This window comes from Chrysoperla carnea, chromosome 3, assembly GCF_905475395.1.
Source record: "Chrysoperla carnea chromosome 3, inChrCarn1.1, whole genome shotgun sequence".
Classification (NCBI taxonomy): Eukaryota; Metazoa; Arthropoda; class Insecta; order Neuroptera; family Chrysopidae; genus Chrysoperla; species Chrysoperla carnea.
Window position 1 is genome coordinate 37734489 of NC_058339.1, and position 16748 is coordinate 37751236.

The 16748-nt window shown below is 28.9% G+C and overlaps 1 protein-coding gene and 1 non-coding gene across 2 annotated transcripts; one reads left to right on the forward strand and one right to left on the reverse strand.

The window, feature by feature from the left end:
- Positions 1–13931: 13931 nt before the first annotated feature.
- Positions 13932–14051, reverse strand: Trnal-caa. Its single transcript has 2 exons — positions 14014–14051; positions 13932–13976 (listed from the first exon to the last, which is right to left on the reverse strand). It is a non-coding gene; the product is annotated as a tRNA-Leu (tRNA).
- An 867-nt stretch (positions 14052–14918) lies between these two features.
- Positions 14919–16449, forward strand: LOC123296011. The gene is made up of 4 exons (XM_044877473.1): positions 14919–15082; positions 15137–15434; positions 15899–16306; positions 16444–16449. The coding sequence occupies exons 1-4, from the start codon at positions 14919–14921 to the stop codon at positions 16447–16449; spliced, it is 876 nt and encodes a 291-aa protein (XP_044733408.1).
- Positions 16450–16748: the final 299 nt, after the last annotated feature.

The following is a 16748-nucleotide window of genomic DNA, read 5'->3' on the forward strand; positions in this document are numbered from 1 at the left end:
TGCTATTTTTATCTTTGTCACACTAAATGATATCAAATATAGAAGTGTATCTGTTTTTTTTTTCTTACGAATTTTTTTACAATTTTTACTCATATTATACATTTTTATATGCACACATACAAAGAGTTTAAAAATTTACGTGTCATTATGATTTTAATTGTTCAGCTAAGGCTTTCATTAAATGACCTGCAAATGAGCAGTCCATTTGCAGACTGATAGAAGGCTTAATTATCTGAAGACAATATTAAACTAAAATGACTACATGTTACCACCAAACGAGTTCTCCTTCGACTTTGTTATTTTGCTATTTGCAAAACAAATATCATTAGAGACTAAAGTAGAAAAATACTTTTAGACGCCCTAAAATAAGGTAAGGTTTTTGAAATACATAAATGTCATCAACTTGACATTGATCAAATTATACCTACGGAAGCCTGGCATTCATAATTTTATTTAGATGAATAGACAAAACATCAATTCGATCTGAATCTGAAAATAGATATCATCAAAGTTTATTGATAATCTTAGGTCAAAAGTTTTGGAAGAATATCCTCTATTGACCCTGGCAACTTTTGGCTAGAGCATTTCCTTCGAAAGCTGAAGGTTTGCAAAAAAATGGCTTAGATGAAAAATGTTTTTATTCTATATCTTACCGTTTAGGATCTAACTTGGCTATTTAAGAACTCAACTTGTGTTCCAGTTATTTTTTGATTTTTTGATTGGTTAACTAAAAACGAGATATTAAGGTGTATAGATTAAAATGGCCCACCCTGTATATCTAAAATTCTTTGCGTGGAAATCCACATTTGAATGATTATCATATTTCAATGTATTTAAAACTTTTCAATGAATTGGAGTCGATTACTCAAATGTGTTACTTTTGACTGGGTGAACCGATCTTGATGATTCTTTATCTACTTGAAAGCTGGTGTTTCCCGTGTGGCCCCATTTCATACTGGTCCAGTTCTGACAACGGCATCCAAGAGAAAACCATAAAAGTCTTAAATTTGCATTAAGTATGCACGGCAAGAGGACGATTAACTCAATATCACGTAAACCGATTTCGATTATTCTTTTTTTTTTAGTGAAAAATTAGTTATTGTACTTCATATTCACTAAAAATCAGAAAATAAAAACAACTTTTAACAAAAAGAAAACCGACTTCAAAAGAAAAACTTTTCCAAAACAAATTAATATGCACTAAAAGCCAAGCTAATGTAGCAAACTGTTCTGTCAGAGTTGTTTCCTTGACTGACACCGACTCCAAAAATAACAATAATAATTTTAAATACATTGTGTTATCGTTATTTTTTTACTTTTTAGTGCATATTAATTTGTTTTGGAAAAGTTTTTCTTTTGAAGTCGGTTTACTTATTGTTTTTGTTTCCTATTTAATTTTAGTATAAGAATTGGTTTAACTTTAGTCTAAGATTCAAACAAAAGTTCGTAATAAAAAGTAAAGTCTTATCATTACTATGGTTTTTCTCGGTAATTCCACCATTCAGTATAATACAAATCAAAGTTCAAAAACTTGATAGTATTTTTTTATCTCGATACTTTTTAAATACATTGTAGTACATAGACAGGGTCTGCAATACATAATAAAACAAAGTGGGGTAATTATAATATATTTATAAATAATAATATTAATAAAATAAATGTTCTGTAAACAAATAATAATATTAATAATAACATGATAGCAACTTTACTCATATGTGCAATTTTTTTATGTGTTATCTTTGCATAACTATAAATGGTAGCTAATACCATGATGGATGCTTGCAGCTACAAAAAAAACAAAAAAATTCTCTTTCTTTTGCTTGAAATAATTATTACTTATGTATTTATTATATACTTATGTTTGTTTGAATTTGAAGTTGTTCGATCAGCTTCAATGAAAATAAACAATAATATTTGTCTTAAAAAATAAGTAAAGATATTAATTATAAAAATTTGATGTTGCTTCCAGAAGTTACAACTGTTTTCAGAAATGGTTATTAACATATTATCGAGTTGTCACTTTAAGGTAATTTTAATTAAAATGTAATAATAACAGAATCGGTTCTTTTACTAATAATAATACTCTGAATATTTCAACAACAACAAAAATCTTTATTCAGTAGCTTTAAAATTAACGAAAAACCGGTAGCTTTCTTGTTCGATGGCCACAAATAAATTTTTGGTTCAGAAACCTAAAAGATCAGAAGGTATCAAGTATCTCAAATACAGTCCAGTATCAGTATCCGGAACCCCCCTGGTTATTATTGAATCCCGATTCTCGAGACTCTACTGTATTTTTTTGTCACTGAGCTGAGAGAGTTTAGAAATTATTCTCGTATAGAGTGGCAATAATTTTGCACTAATTAAATATAATTAATACAATAAATTCAAAAAATTTAAAAAATATATTTTCTATAATGCATTAACCAAAACTAAAAAAGAAAAAAAAAACATAAAAGTCGGAAATAGAACTTTTAATGAATTATATATTACATTCTATAATTATACATATGAAGGGTTTTTCTTCGAGAGTGTCCAAAATTCAAAGTTATGTAGATACCTCGAAATTTTTTGTATATATTAGAGAGTTATATCGTATTTTGTTTTATATATTGTACTTGACAAATAGTACTTAACATCCATAATTTCGCTGATCAGAGCAATTATAAACTATTGCGAAAATCATACAACATTACAGCGTATTATATGTTGAATCTCATACATAAATTGTTGACCTTTTTTTCTCCAAATGAGTGTTTTGGTATCGTAGAAAATTTTAAATCAACTGATTCAATAAATTTTATCAAAAAAACATGTGAAAAACCAAATTTATTACTTTAAACAAGTGAAAACAAACAATTGACTGAATAAATTGTTGAAATACCATGTATAAACAGTACACATACATACATATCACAATACACATACATACATATCACACATATATAACTGATATTCCCATATAATACATACTATACAATTTGCGCATTCTTTGTGCTCTCACGGGTAAACGGTGATGTTTACGAAAAAATTTTGTTGTTTCAAACAAAAGTTGGTTATTTTTTTTATAATATTTTTTACATTTAAGCTATTGTTCTGTCTCTAACGGTTTACAAGTTGGGCCCTACGGACCGAAGACCCAATTGACATGTTGTTCATTTACGAACTCGACCTGACTTTTTACGTCCTAAGCACGCTATAAATTTCAGATTGATATCTCTTTTCGTTTTTGAGTAATCGTGATGACAGACGGACAGACAGACAGACAACCGAAAATGAACTAATTAGGTGATTTTATACACCTATACCAAAATTTTGTTCATAGTATCAATATTTTTAAGCGTTACAAACTTGGGACTAAAATTAGTATACCTTGGTATATTTCATATACATGGTATCAAAAAAGTTAAATAACTCACATAGAACTTAATTAAAGATAAAAGACACTATTAATGGAAAACCTTTTATCTAAGTGTTTTGATATGTAATTATTAATTATAGTTAATAATTATATTCATTCATATTAACAATTTGCAATTTGCATTAATTATTATTTTATTTTCAAATTCAAACATTCACTTTAGTTGTAGTTTAATATCATCGAATAAATAATAAACATGTTCAATTCTATAATAGCTTGTGGCTTCATTCCGCGTAATAAATGCTGCAAATATGATTAATGAGAATTTGTTTTTTATGTAATTATGTAAGACAAGAAGTTAATATTACTCTAATATTAAATCTGAATAATACATTATTGAATAATAAAAAATTTCATTTTCGTAATTTATTTATTGTAATCCGAAAATTGGCCGCGGTATACATAGGGTGGCGGGTTCGATTCCCGCCGTCGCATCAAAATTATTTAATTAATAGTTGTGATGGGCTGGTGTAGTGCATGGTATATGCATGAAGGAGCTGCTCTCAGCCTCTGAAATTGACGAGCTGCTAAATGAAATTATCAGCGGAAAGGTGGTAAAACACATATATGGTATCACAATGAGCTCTATAGCCTGGTGACCAGAATGACTCGGCTGTACAACTTACCTACTGAATTATCTCAAAATTTTTATAAAATGCATCCAAAATAACGAATATGATGTCCAAATAGTCCTCGGTGTACCTGAGGACCAGAATACCCTGGTTGCAGAGTTCATCCCCAAAATTTTTCACCGTACACCGAGGAGTATTTTACACATCATATTCGTGATCAGCGACGTCGAAAATCCCCGAGTAATTATTTTGAATGCATTTTCCATGAATGCAAGCCCATAATTTCAATTTAGAGTCAATCCTGAAGATGGTATGTACAACCAGCTCGTCCTGGTCTCCAGGTGCAAACTTTTGAATATCATATTCGCGATCAGCTACCCCTAAAATCCCGCAAGTAAAAAAATTTGGTCAATTTCGTTAATAACCTACCAATTAATAAATTTTTGCGAAGAAATTCATGGATTGTATATAATAAAATAGTTCACAATTTTTATAATTAACTTAATGGAAAAAACCGCATCTGAATCTTTCTATCCGGGAAAAAATCGATCTCAATTATGTGAAGTTCTTCTATATTTTTTGTATAAAATCAAAATCAATACTTATTTAATGAAAGCATAATAATAATAATGTACAATATAACACAATATTATTAATTTTTAATTCATATAGTACCAATTTCCTTATAGATAAACCTAATTCTTATTCATAATAATAATAATTATTATTATTATTTATTAAATTTGTGTCTAACAAGTATTACCGCATTTATAGAATTTATTTAATAAGCGTAACAAATTAAATATATTTTACTTTTAACAGAGGAAGAAGAATTCTGTTCTTCCGTTTATTTTTGTTGCATAACATAATTCTTATTTAATGAAAGTTATATAAATATTAGGTTTGGTTCATTTTTATTCTTATTCTAAGACATCTGTCCGTTATAAATTAACCTGACGGTATTTTACTAATTTTATTAGTTGTAAATTAGTAAGGCAGGCTTATTTTAAGCCATTATTCAGACGTTCACAATTTTTTTAATTACACGAATAAAATATCATCTTCCAAAGTTTTTCTAAGAAATTTTTAGAACTGCAAAAAATTGCCAATTTTGTAGACAGAAAATTTTTATGTGAGATTAAATTAATTTTAATAAATTACATTTATAGATTTTAACAAGTAAGTTACTAAAAAAGTGCTATTACACTTTTTGGGTGAACAAAAATCATGGAACTCGCGTCATCGCGTATTTGTAATTTTGAACTCTTCATGAACGGATGGACCGATTTGTATGAAATTTCGTGTGTGTGTGTTCAAGTCGAGACGAAGATCGTTTAGGTTCACAATTCGGTAAACTACAAAATGTTTTTGAGAGTTTCGCACCAAAATATTAAAACCCATTAAATAAATGGTGGAAGCGCATATAATTATATATTATATTACACCTTGCTATTCAAATGTATTTATTTGCGCTCCCACCATATTTATCTAGAATTGTGAACAGTATTGAGGTTTTATTTATTATTATTCAGGTATTTATTATAGCTATATGCGAGTCAAAGGGAGCTCTACTGTCGAAGACTACAGCTAGACCGAAGTCCAGGCCAAAAGCCAGTTATTCCAAAGTGTAAGTTTACACTTCCGTCAACAGTCCACATGACTGACTATCTTCTTTTTTTTTACTAGTTTCACTAAGTGTAACAAAAATTGATTAACACAAAATACAAAAGTGTGTATTTACTTTCGTTGGTCGTTGTGGACGATATAATGGCCTATAATTCCCATGAATATTGGACTCTATAACTGATGTTGTTATAGGCGATACCTTCATATATGTGTTTATTCGGAATTAAGTCGGGAACTTAATTGCGTCGTAATAACCGGTTCGTTGTTAAAATTGAAATCTGGTTGAAAACTAACTGGTTTTCACTGTTCAGTGTTCTTAATTTTTGTTTACGAATTTGTAGAACGTCTTCTTAAGCATACAGCTTTGAGGTGATTCAACAAATTCCATACTTCTGAAATTAGAAGACATTATTGTTTAATTTTTTTTTTGGGAAAAATGATGGTATAAGATAAAGGTATAAACAAAAATTGTTTGATGAAGGATGAACATTTAATTTTGTAAATTGAATTTTCCAAAAATTTTTAATGAACACATTAGTTTACGTATATTTAAAAATCCGTCTAAAGAATATACGATCGTCTAGAATCGAAATGTTCTAGTAGAAGCATCATTATTCTACAATGTTAGTGCCGATTTTAAAATTGATATAATTATTTATGCTATTGCTAATTAGTTTAAGTAATTAATTACATACAAAAGACATTCAACAAAATTTCTGTATACTACGAGGCTTGAACATCCCTTTTCAGTTCATGGTGTACCTGGCCACTTTTTTCTTCATTATATTAAAATTTCAACTTTGTCGAAATAATTTTTATTGCATATTTTGTTTTCGCCAAAATACCTTAAAATCTATAATTATATGCAAGAAAACCCTATAGATATTTTTATCGAGTAAAACTCTAAAAACTTGAATGAATTAGCGAGTAAAAGTAAATGAAATAATTGCAAAATTGTAATTATTCGGAAAATAACTTTCATCTATTTCTTCGCTAAAAAGTGAAATTTTTATTCATCTATGAATATTTTTATAAAGCATAGCACTCAGATTTTAATTTCATGCATTTTTCATTATTTTATCTAAATCATTTTATATATGAATTTTATTGATTAAAATTATATCAGAATATTACATATAATACTTTATAATAAAGCTGAGCAATATTTTGAATGCGTTATTTTTATTTACAGTTATACCTACTTTTCAGGGCACTTTCCAGGGTAACATTTTCCTACAAAATCCCTCGTCTCTATTGCGATTGTGCCATTATGAGATTTGTCTAGTATTGTGCATACTTTTAAGAATTATCTTTCATTAGAGACGTGACTAATTAAAAGTTACTATCAAATAACTAATTTGCTCTGTTCATCTCATTTCTGTCCGCACTCTCAAAGTCGTATCCAGAGGTAATAATAGGCGTTAACACTGCCACGTAGCTCGTTTGTATTGTAATTGACCTGGCCAGAGAATCTTCCAAGTTCTGCCACTAGTTTGAACCAATTTTTAAATGTCAAACTATTAAAGTATGTTGGTCAATAATATTTGCCGGGTAGTTAGTGTGAACTGATGCAACTTCGTTTTTCCTGTTGAGTTATTCGTACTGACTTATCTCTTACCCATTTGCCAACATATCAAGTGTATATCTTGTAATAACTTTCCATTACTGAAATTTTTTAATGTTTCTTATTTTAGGTGCATTTAATTGAAACTTACCTCTACTGGACCAAACAGTTCCTCACAAATATGAAGAATATTTAGTATGCCTTGCATAGACTTGTAGGGCTTGATCATCGTCAAAATTTCTATTGGATGGTTACGTATATGTCGATTCCCGCCGTCACAACAAAAATTTATTTAATTAATAGTTGTGATGGGCTAGTGCAGTGTATGGTATATGCATGAAGGAGATGCACTCAGCCTCTGAAAATAATTGAGTAGCTGATAAATGAAATTATCAGCGGAAAAGGGGGTAAAAACACATATATGGTATCACAATGGGCTTATAAACTAAGTGTGTCCTTCGTGGACAACCAATGTAATTCTAAAAAAAAGTTCCCATAGTCACAAGTCATGAAAATGACAGGATTTCATGTTATAGCTAATTTAAAGTTGGAAAATGTACTCATTTGTATAATATATGCCTATGTGTGTATAGGCAAATACATATACAGATATGTATAACTACATGCATACGTATGTTTTTTAATGTAAGGGTGTTGTTTTTTAATTCTTGTTTTTTTGAAGAATATGTTACGAAATTCAAAGAAGAAGCAGTGTTGTTTAGTGGATCAACTATATGAAATGTTTAGATCAACATTTTCATCTACATATATAGGTGTATGATTTTTGACAGTTAAATTACAATAATTTTTTTATACAAATGAGTACATTTTCCAACTTTAATTTAGCGATAACTTGAAATCCTGTCATTTTCATGACTTGTGGTACATAAAATTTGCTCAGCATTTAAATACTAATATGCATTATATTCACTGAATACTGAATATAAAAACTTTACTTATAGTGTAAATAATTGTTTTATATATTTTGTTTTTTTTTTTCCGATCTTTAATTATCGTAGAATAATTTACTTATGAAAGTTAGGAAAAAAAACCTTATATATTTAAAAAACAATTTTAATAAATAATTAAAAAAGTTTTTTTATTAAAGATAAAATATGCAGGAAATAAAATAATATTCTTTGACAAATAGAATCAATGCCCGATGTATAGATATTAAAAGATTCATCATTCATTCAATTCTAAACTTAAGATTTGCATTCGTAGATGTTAATGAAATAAATTCTTATTATAAAAGTCATTGCAATTAAAAAAATTATTATAAAAAGTGTGAGACAAGACAATAGCATTTAGTATTCAGACCGTTTGAATGTAGTTATTTTATTCAGATTAGATAATTTTGATTAGGAATGACTTAAATAAAAAGTATAAAAATCAGGTTAATTTAATGATTGGATGCAGAGTTATCGCAATAATTGGATCAATTTTAGTCCGTATCTCAAAAACTATTCGGCCAGTCATCAAATATACCCGATTTTTGTACTTTTTGAGTAAAAATTACCTAATATACTGATTTTTATCAAAATTGGAAATATAGAGAATTTCTCGATTTTTTGCAATTTTTTTAAGGAGTATCCCTTTGTAAAAATCGAAAAAAAGCAAAAAAAAAAATTTTGTTTTCGAATTTGATGAAACTCAGTGGATGGGGTAATTTTGATCCAAAAAGTATAAAAATCAGGTTAATTTAATGATTGGACCTATAGAAAGTTACAATGTCAGCGAGTATTATGGGCAGAACAAAAGAGTGGATAAGTGAGGGCTATAACGTCTAAAAAAAAAATTGACCAGACTTGACAAAATCATCTAAATTTTTTCAAAGGGTACCTCGTGAAAAACATATCCAAAAAATCGACTTTAGGTCAAAAAATTCAAATTTAACTCCGCAAAGTGATTCTTGGAGCAACTTTTGTAAAAGAGTGGATTTTTTAATTTCTCGGATTAAAATGACCGCCATTTAAAAAATAAGGTCTAGGTTATTATATTAATGCTTAGAGAAAAAAATCAAATTATTATAAATAATATTTTATCTACACATTTAAATAATCACTAATGATAATTAAGTTTTATAACAAACGAGAAGAAAAAAGTATTGTTCAGTGATGCATATATTGGGACTTGAGAATTCTTTATTTTTTTGAACTTGACTTTAATCTTCATAGCGGTAATTTAAAACTTACTATCGATAGTATAATTAATTAATGTATTGCATGATGCAAAAAAGTATCTAATTTGTTTTATTTAATTTTATAATGATTTAAAGAGCCGGGCAAAAATGAAACTATCGAAGCTCTTAAAATAAACTTTTTTGGATTAGATGGCTTTTTTTTTTTTAAAATTAATAAACCAATTTTTTGATTTTTGAAAACTAGTGAAGATCCGTAAGATTTACATCTCGGAAACCAGGGCTACCCAATGAATCTTCATAAAACTGTTTGACTGCATTGTTAAAAACTGATCTAAAGAAGTTAAAAAAAAAAGTGTGTAACCTTGCCCAGGGAGTAGGAGCCACTTCTCTTCGAGGATGGGTAAATTTTTGCTGAAAATGACAACGAGAATCAATATAGGAAAGAATTCTGAAAAAAAAGTGTCCTTGAAATATTTATATATTTCGAAAAGTAAATACGTTCACAGTTATTGGCGAGTTATTGGAATATTTTTAACGTCAAATAATTGAAAAATTTGATGTTTTTTGAAAAAAGTATCATACACTTTTTAAAGTACTATAAAAAACCTTGAAAATAAAAAAAGTTTCAAGTCATTTGCCTTACGGCTCTCTGTTAAACATCTTTTTCTTTCTGATAACAACTATGTCAAATTTAACATTTGGATTCTGTTGGTTGATTGGATTTATAAGTCATAACAATCTTCATAATTAGAAGCTTAATCGTGGTAAATTACACTGCACTGCCCAGGTGAGGTACAAGTTTCTTATTGGCGAATTTTCTAAGAAATCAATTGGAAATATTTGTTGTGATGGTGAGATTTGATGCCACAGACAGCAGTTGTTATCCAAATTTGGTGAATTTTATTTTCGTTAATTCGTTAATTATTTAAATATTCAAATTTTTTTTGCTAACTGGACAAAAAGCTTAAAATATGCAATTTGGTTGCCGCTTTGGCTGAAATAATTCGTTTTGGCGTTGGTGCGGGACAGTCAAGAAAATTTTTTTTATTGTTTTAAAAAAAATTATAATCTTTGTTTTTTCATTGCCAATACTTTACCGCATGAATGGTGTAAGGTTAGGTTAGAGTGGCTGTCCTGGGGTGGGACACACTTAGACCATAGGGTCCGTTGTGATACCGTAAAAGGGTTGGCCCATTCCCGGCCAGTACTCCATGAACCATTTGAAGCTGTTTAAGAACAGCAGGAGGGCTTTGACGTCGACTGACTTAAGGTCGGAGGGGTCGTCAAAGAGAGGCTGGCTCAATGAATGGTGTAAAATTCAAACCATCGTTTAACTTGTCTGATTTTAATTTTCTCTCCTAACATAATGATTTTTTTTATACATTGCTCAGCTATACTTGTTAATTATGTAATTAATTTAAATAAGTATAATATTGATTGCCTATATTATAATAAATTATTATAATTTTTTTTTTTCATTAACGCTCAAAACATGCTTTGTAGTGTCTGGCATTATCACATTTATATTTTATTATTATTATCATTAAGATTATACTTATTGTTGAGTTCGTTCGTTCCTAAGCCGAAGATGATACAAAACGTTACCATATAAAACAAATAAATTTATATAAAAACCATAAATAATATTAATTTCCATTTTATTTCAATTGTTTTCTTTGAATCAAGTTGAATAGTGATTTAATATTTAAATAAATAAATGGTTTTTATTGTTGATATTTGCATTAATTTACAATGAATACATTTCACTTGGTAAGTTTTCATAATAAACTTATAGAAAATTTATTATCCGTAATATGCCTGCTCATAAAATTTTATTTGATAAATTTTAACAAATTTCGTATGATAAAATAGCCGTAATATTGTTTTTTTAATAACCCGAGCAATTATTTTTTCTAATAACTTTTTTTATCCTCTCGTTTCAATTGCTTTAGTCAGTGTTTGTCTGTTTGCTATACAAATCTTTCAATAAAACATTTGATTTATAATACCATGCATATATGTAATATGCAAGGTATACTAAGTTTAGTCCCAAGTTTGTAACGCATAAAGATATTGATGCTACAAAAAAATTTGGTATAGGTGTTCATAGAATCACCTAATTAGTCCATTTCTGATTGTCCATCCGTCTGTCCATCTGTCTGCCAACACGATAACTCAAAAGCGAAAAGAGATATCAAGATGAAATTTTTATAGCGTACTCAGGACGTAAAAAGTGAGTTCGTAAATGAGCAACATAAGTCAGTTGGGTCTTGGGTCCATCTTTAAACCGTTAGAGATGTCTGATAGGTCTTGGCATATAGTAACGTTCTTACAATTATGCATATTGTTCTCGATCACCTGGTTTGTAGAAAATCTCATTAAAGTACCTGTGATTTCAAAATCACCTACATATAACAGTCTAATATCAATTTAAAATATCTAAAATGAATCGGAACGCCTCATCTATTCCACATGCCTAATTATTTTGATTCATTCTTGATATTAAGTGCCTCAATCAACAAATTGTCATATATTAGTGACTCATGGGTAAAATTATTTTCTACTTTTTATTACGATAAAAGCATGTCCCTTAAAAAGAATTTTTTTATTAAAATTTTTAATTTAAGACTAAAAAAATTTATATATATATATGGGAAAATCAGGACACCACAACCTTACCATGCATGCATTATCATCCAAAGTAATGCATGCAACATTTCAGATTAATCGGAAACTTCCCGGATCAAATTTGACTGCCGCTTCAATCAAAAAATATTTTTTCCCGTTGTTTGCACCATTATTTCTATTTTGTAGATTACTTTGAAATTCAAGACAATAACATTTTCGAAATTTCAAACCCATACACTAAACATTAAATAGAAAAAAAATTGATTTAAAAATTTTTAAAAAGCGACATAAGCCAGATTGCCATATCGAAATCGAATAAGTAATGCATAAAATTTGATGGACACTACAGGTTCGATCTTAGATAAATATAGGTAAATTTTAAACGTATAGGCAAAAGTATTTGCATTTATGTATTACTTAATACATACGGAACCCTTTTTAAATAATTTCCATAAATAATAATAATAAAAAAAGATTAGTTGCAGTAAAAGTAAAAGTTACATGTCTGCATTTAATTTTTGTATTCAAAATGATTTAAAAAATTTGAGTAAAATATATTTTAGAATGTAGTACGGAAATAGTAGTAACTAAGTTTAAAAAAAATTATTATCACACCTATGATTGTCTTGAATGTATAATGACCAATATATGAGGTCCGATGTCTACTAGCTATTTCAAGTCAAATGAGCTGTTCAATAATATAATAATTTTGAGTAAATAGTATATATTTATTTAGGAAACATTTGGCTAGGTAAATGTCAGTGGCTAAATTTCAGGGACCATTCAAAATTTACGTCACACGTTTTGAGGAGGGGAGGAGATAAGCGAAATGAGACATTGTGTGACAAGGAGTATAAAGATCGAAACCTTTGTGACTTTATACGTTTCATACGACTTTATATTAATTCGAATGAAACTAAATAACATTCCGAAATTGCTATTTTAATTTGATCATTTCTACATAGGAAATTGAAAAATATCTGAGGTCACACTAGGAGGCAATAGCTATTTACAAAATTTTAACTGTCTATAAAAGTCAAATGGGCTATTCAATAAAGAAAACGATTAGTTATTGGGGGGTATCATTCATAAATTACTTCACACGTTAAGGGCAGAGAAAAAGATCAACGAAATGTGGAATAGTACCTATACAAGAAGAAGGGGATTAAACATTTTGGGACGTCACATGTCAAAATAATAAATTTGGACGCTACCGGGTAGAGATGGGACGAGGTCAAAAAATCATAAAATTTGTGTGACACAATTTCTGGATGACCCCTTGCTGAACAACCTTGTATTCTAAAGAACAAAACTTATATGCTCAAAAATTCTAACCGAAGCGATACAAGGAACCGCCCTTTGTTCATAACACAGGAAGTATTATATCGTGATGAAATTCGACTACTCAAAGGAAATATCCATTTTGAGTAGTTTTGGGTCGATGTCTGCAGTCATATAACTCAAAAACAATTATAGAATGTAGAACCGAATTTTGAGATTTAGGTCTGTTTTAAAATTTAATCGTGTACTCCCCTTTTTGTTCATTATAGGTACATTGAAATATGAATGCTAATTACTTTATAATCACACAAGGTATTTTATTCCACCTTAGCTTTTAATTTTGTATACTAATTTTTCAACTAGTATTATTCTTATAGTTTATATTTGCTCTAATAGGAGAAGTCATCAACCTAGATGCTACAGCTAAAAAACTATTGTAAAAAAAAATTGCGATTATTCACTTACAAAAAATTATTTTTATAAAAACTTAGTCTATAAACAGTACTTTCTTCTTTTCAATTACTTTGTACAATTACATAAGACATATGTAATCTATAAGTCAAAAACTTTTGACAAACCAAATTTTTTTGCAGCTATTCGTTTAATTTTTATTCGTCAAATATAATTATTTCAATTAATAGGCCCATGTAATTAAAAAAAATAATTGAAAATTAATTTAAATTTAAAAAAAAAATCTGTCAGAAGTGGGATTCGAACCCACGCCCTCAGAGAGGACCAGAATTGCTCACATAGCTGTTTAACACAGCCAAGGTAATACCTTGAGTCTGGCGCCTTAGACCGCTCGGCCATCCTGACAGTTGACTAACTGAATGCATAAATATGTTCAGTATTTATGAATGTTAATTATTGATAATTTTAAAAGTTTATTATTACTATTTGTTAACGAACTAAATATAATAATGGCACTAATTTATATTTTTTATTAACTTTATATACTAATTTTTATTTATATTTAGTTTTCAGCTATTTTTATGTGTGCACATCCAATCTACGCGTTAAATTTTTTTAACTTATTGTAAGTATCAAGAAAAAAATTTATATATATTATTATCAACTAGGGCCGCCAAGACTACGGCTTTTGAGGTGTGTCTCCGGTCCCCGGTTTTCGAAGAATAATATTCGGATTTTTATAAGAAACAAAATAAATCCCACAAATAGCTCTTTTATATTTGAAAATATTTCTGGCTAGATTAAATCTGAAAGTTGTTGTTCAGAGAAGCGAAAATTCGAATTTTTAAATTGTTGAATAATCAGTTTTAATTGAGTCTAACAAATGCGATTTAGGAACGCTGAATCGAATTAAACGAACCCCTGTGCAATGATGTGGCCGAGGAAGCAGTAATTTAGAAATCGTGTCATAATTAAGGGGTTTTTGGCCGTTAATTTTCATATAATTTACGACTTACTGGTTCCTAGATGACATTTTGATGACAAGGCCCCAAATTCACACTGGAATTATGTAGTTGCTACAAGGTTACTATTAGACTAATTACAATTTTTGTTTCAAAAAATCGAGTAGGCCTAATTCAAAATTTTATACAGATATTGCGATTTTCCATACTTTAATAGTAAAATGTCAACAAATAATTTTAAATAGGTAATTGAAATTTTGAGATTAAAGAACATTTTTATATTCGTCAAAAATATTATTCAATATAAGAAATGGATGTTTCAAGAATTCGAAATTCGTTACCACAATATTATGCATCAAATTTATTCAATAATTTTCAACTAAAGAAAAAACAACCAGATCGTTCAATATTTACAGCTAATGGAATTCGGGATAAATTATTCAAACAAAAATTACGTAATATAATTTATGATGAGTAAGCAATAAGAACTTGTGAACATTTCTGTCAAAAATACCTAAATATTTTTAGTAATTTTCAGCATCAACGAGCATTATCGGCTAGTTCATTACGTTATTTAAATGATTTCAGTGGTCGTGCACATGAAAATGAACAACAAAGTTCAATGGTATCACCATTATCTGTTCCAAGAACACCATTATCTTTAAATCAATTATCACCCATGACACCACTTAACAGTGGAATGACACCTAGACCAATGTCATTACATGTGCAACGAAATCAAATTAAACGTCCATTTCGAATTCAATCTGGAAATGTTATACGAACTATTCCTAAAGTGGTGGATCCAGGTTTTCGACAGTTGACGGTATGCTTATGATAATTAAATCTCTAAATTGAGATTGAAGTATATTTGAATGCAATTAGTCTTATTGGACAGTATTTAACCCGACAATGGTTCGAAATTCCTAATGCTACTCTCATCAATCCCGATATGTGTTTATTTCGACAGATAACGATACAATGAAGTCATTTTTCATCTTCTTCTTTGTTTAATTAGGAGTTTTAAACATTCATATTTTTCGTATTTCTAAAGATTTTCAAAAACCAACTTCACTTTTCTGCCCATTCTTTAATAATCGGCGTAGGCAGTGAACTATTTTCAAAGATAAGAAAAGATTGGTTTCATTGGCGTTAGGATCCAACTCTCGACCCATTGCCCGGTTACATCTAGTGTACTTACTAGCACAAATTTTTAAGATTTTGGACTATACATGAATTTATAAAAATAAAGAAAAATAAATTTTCCAAAAGTAATTTTTTATATTAAAGGTAACACCAGTGACATCTATTTATACAGCACTGCAAACAAGACCAATACGAATTGTGAAGTATCCTATAATATTTGGTACGCGTCTTGAATTACAAGAACCACAACCAGGTGCAATACGAAATTATAACAAAGAAGATACACGTTTTGTTACACCAAAGCGGCAATATTTAAATTTTATTGATACACAACCGACATATTTAAATGACGTAAATACTGTAAAACCAAAACGTGTTCAATTTGTAACTAACAATGTAGATGATTCACCTGAATTATACGCAATCACAACAACACGCTTGAATAGTGAGTTGTCTAGTAGTACAGAAGGTTTCTCACCAAGTGATGATATAAAACCTGTATATGAAATTGTCGAAGAGGATGAACCTCAAGGTGATGCATTTCAGTTTCGTGTAAATGGTATTGTTCAAAATCATAAAATAAATGAAAAAAAGAAATAATTTTTGTATATAATTATTTATTGTGTGTGTTATTTAAAATATATATTTATTTATTTCAAATTCTATACATTGTGTTTTTTTTTAAACAGTTTTAGTCCGCAGGACTATGTCAAATAAACGTACTGATTACATCATCATTGAGATTTGAATATATGCCCTTTGTATGCTTACTGCCAGCATGTCACCATAAAAAAAATGTTTGGTAGCAGGAAGCAAGCTGCAAATTGGAAGATATGCAATTTCCGACTTTGTTTTTATTCTGTCAGAACGATAATCTAACAAAATACAAAGGAGTGGCCGTTGACCGACAACTGAAAAATTTCAATTTTCAGAGTTTTGGTTAACGAACACCTTGTTATATAGAAGGGCGGGGAAAATAATTTTTCTTTTGTTA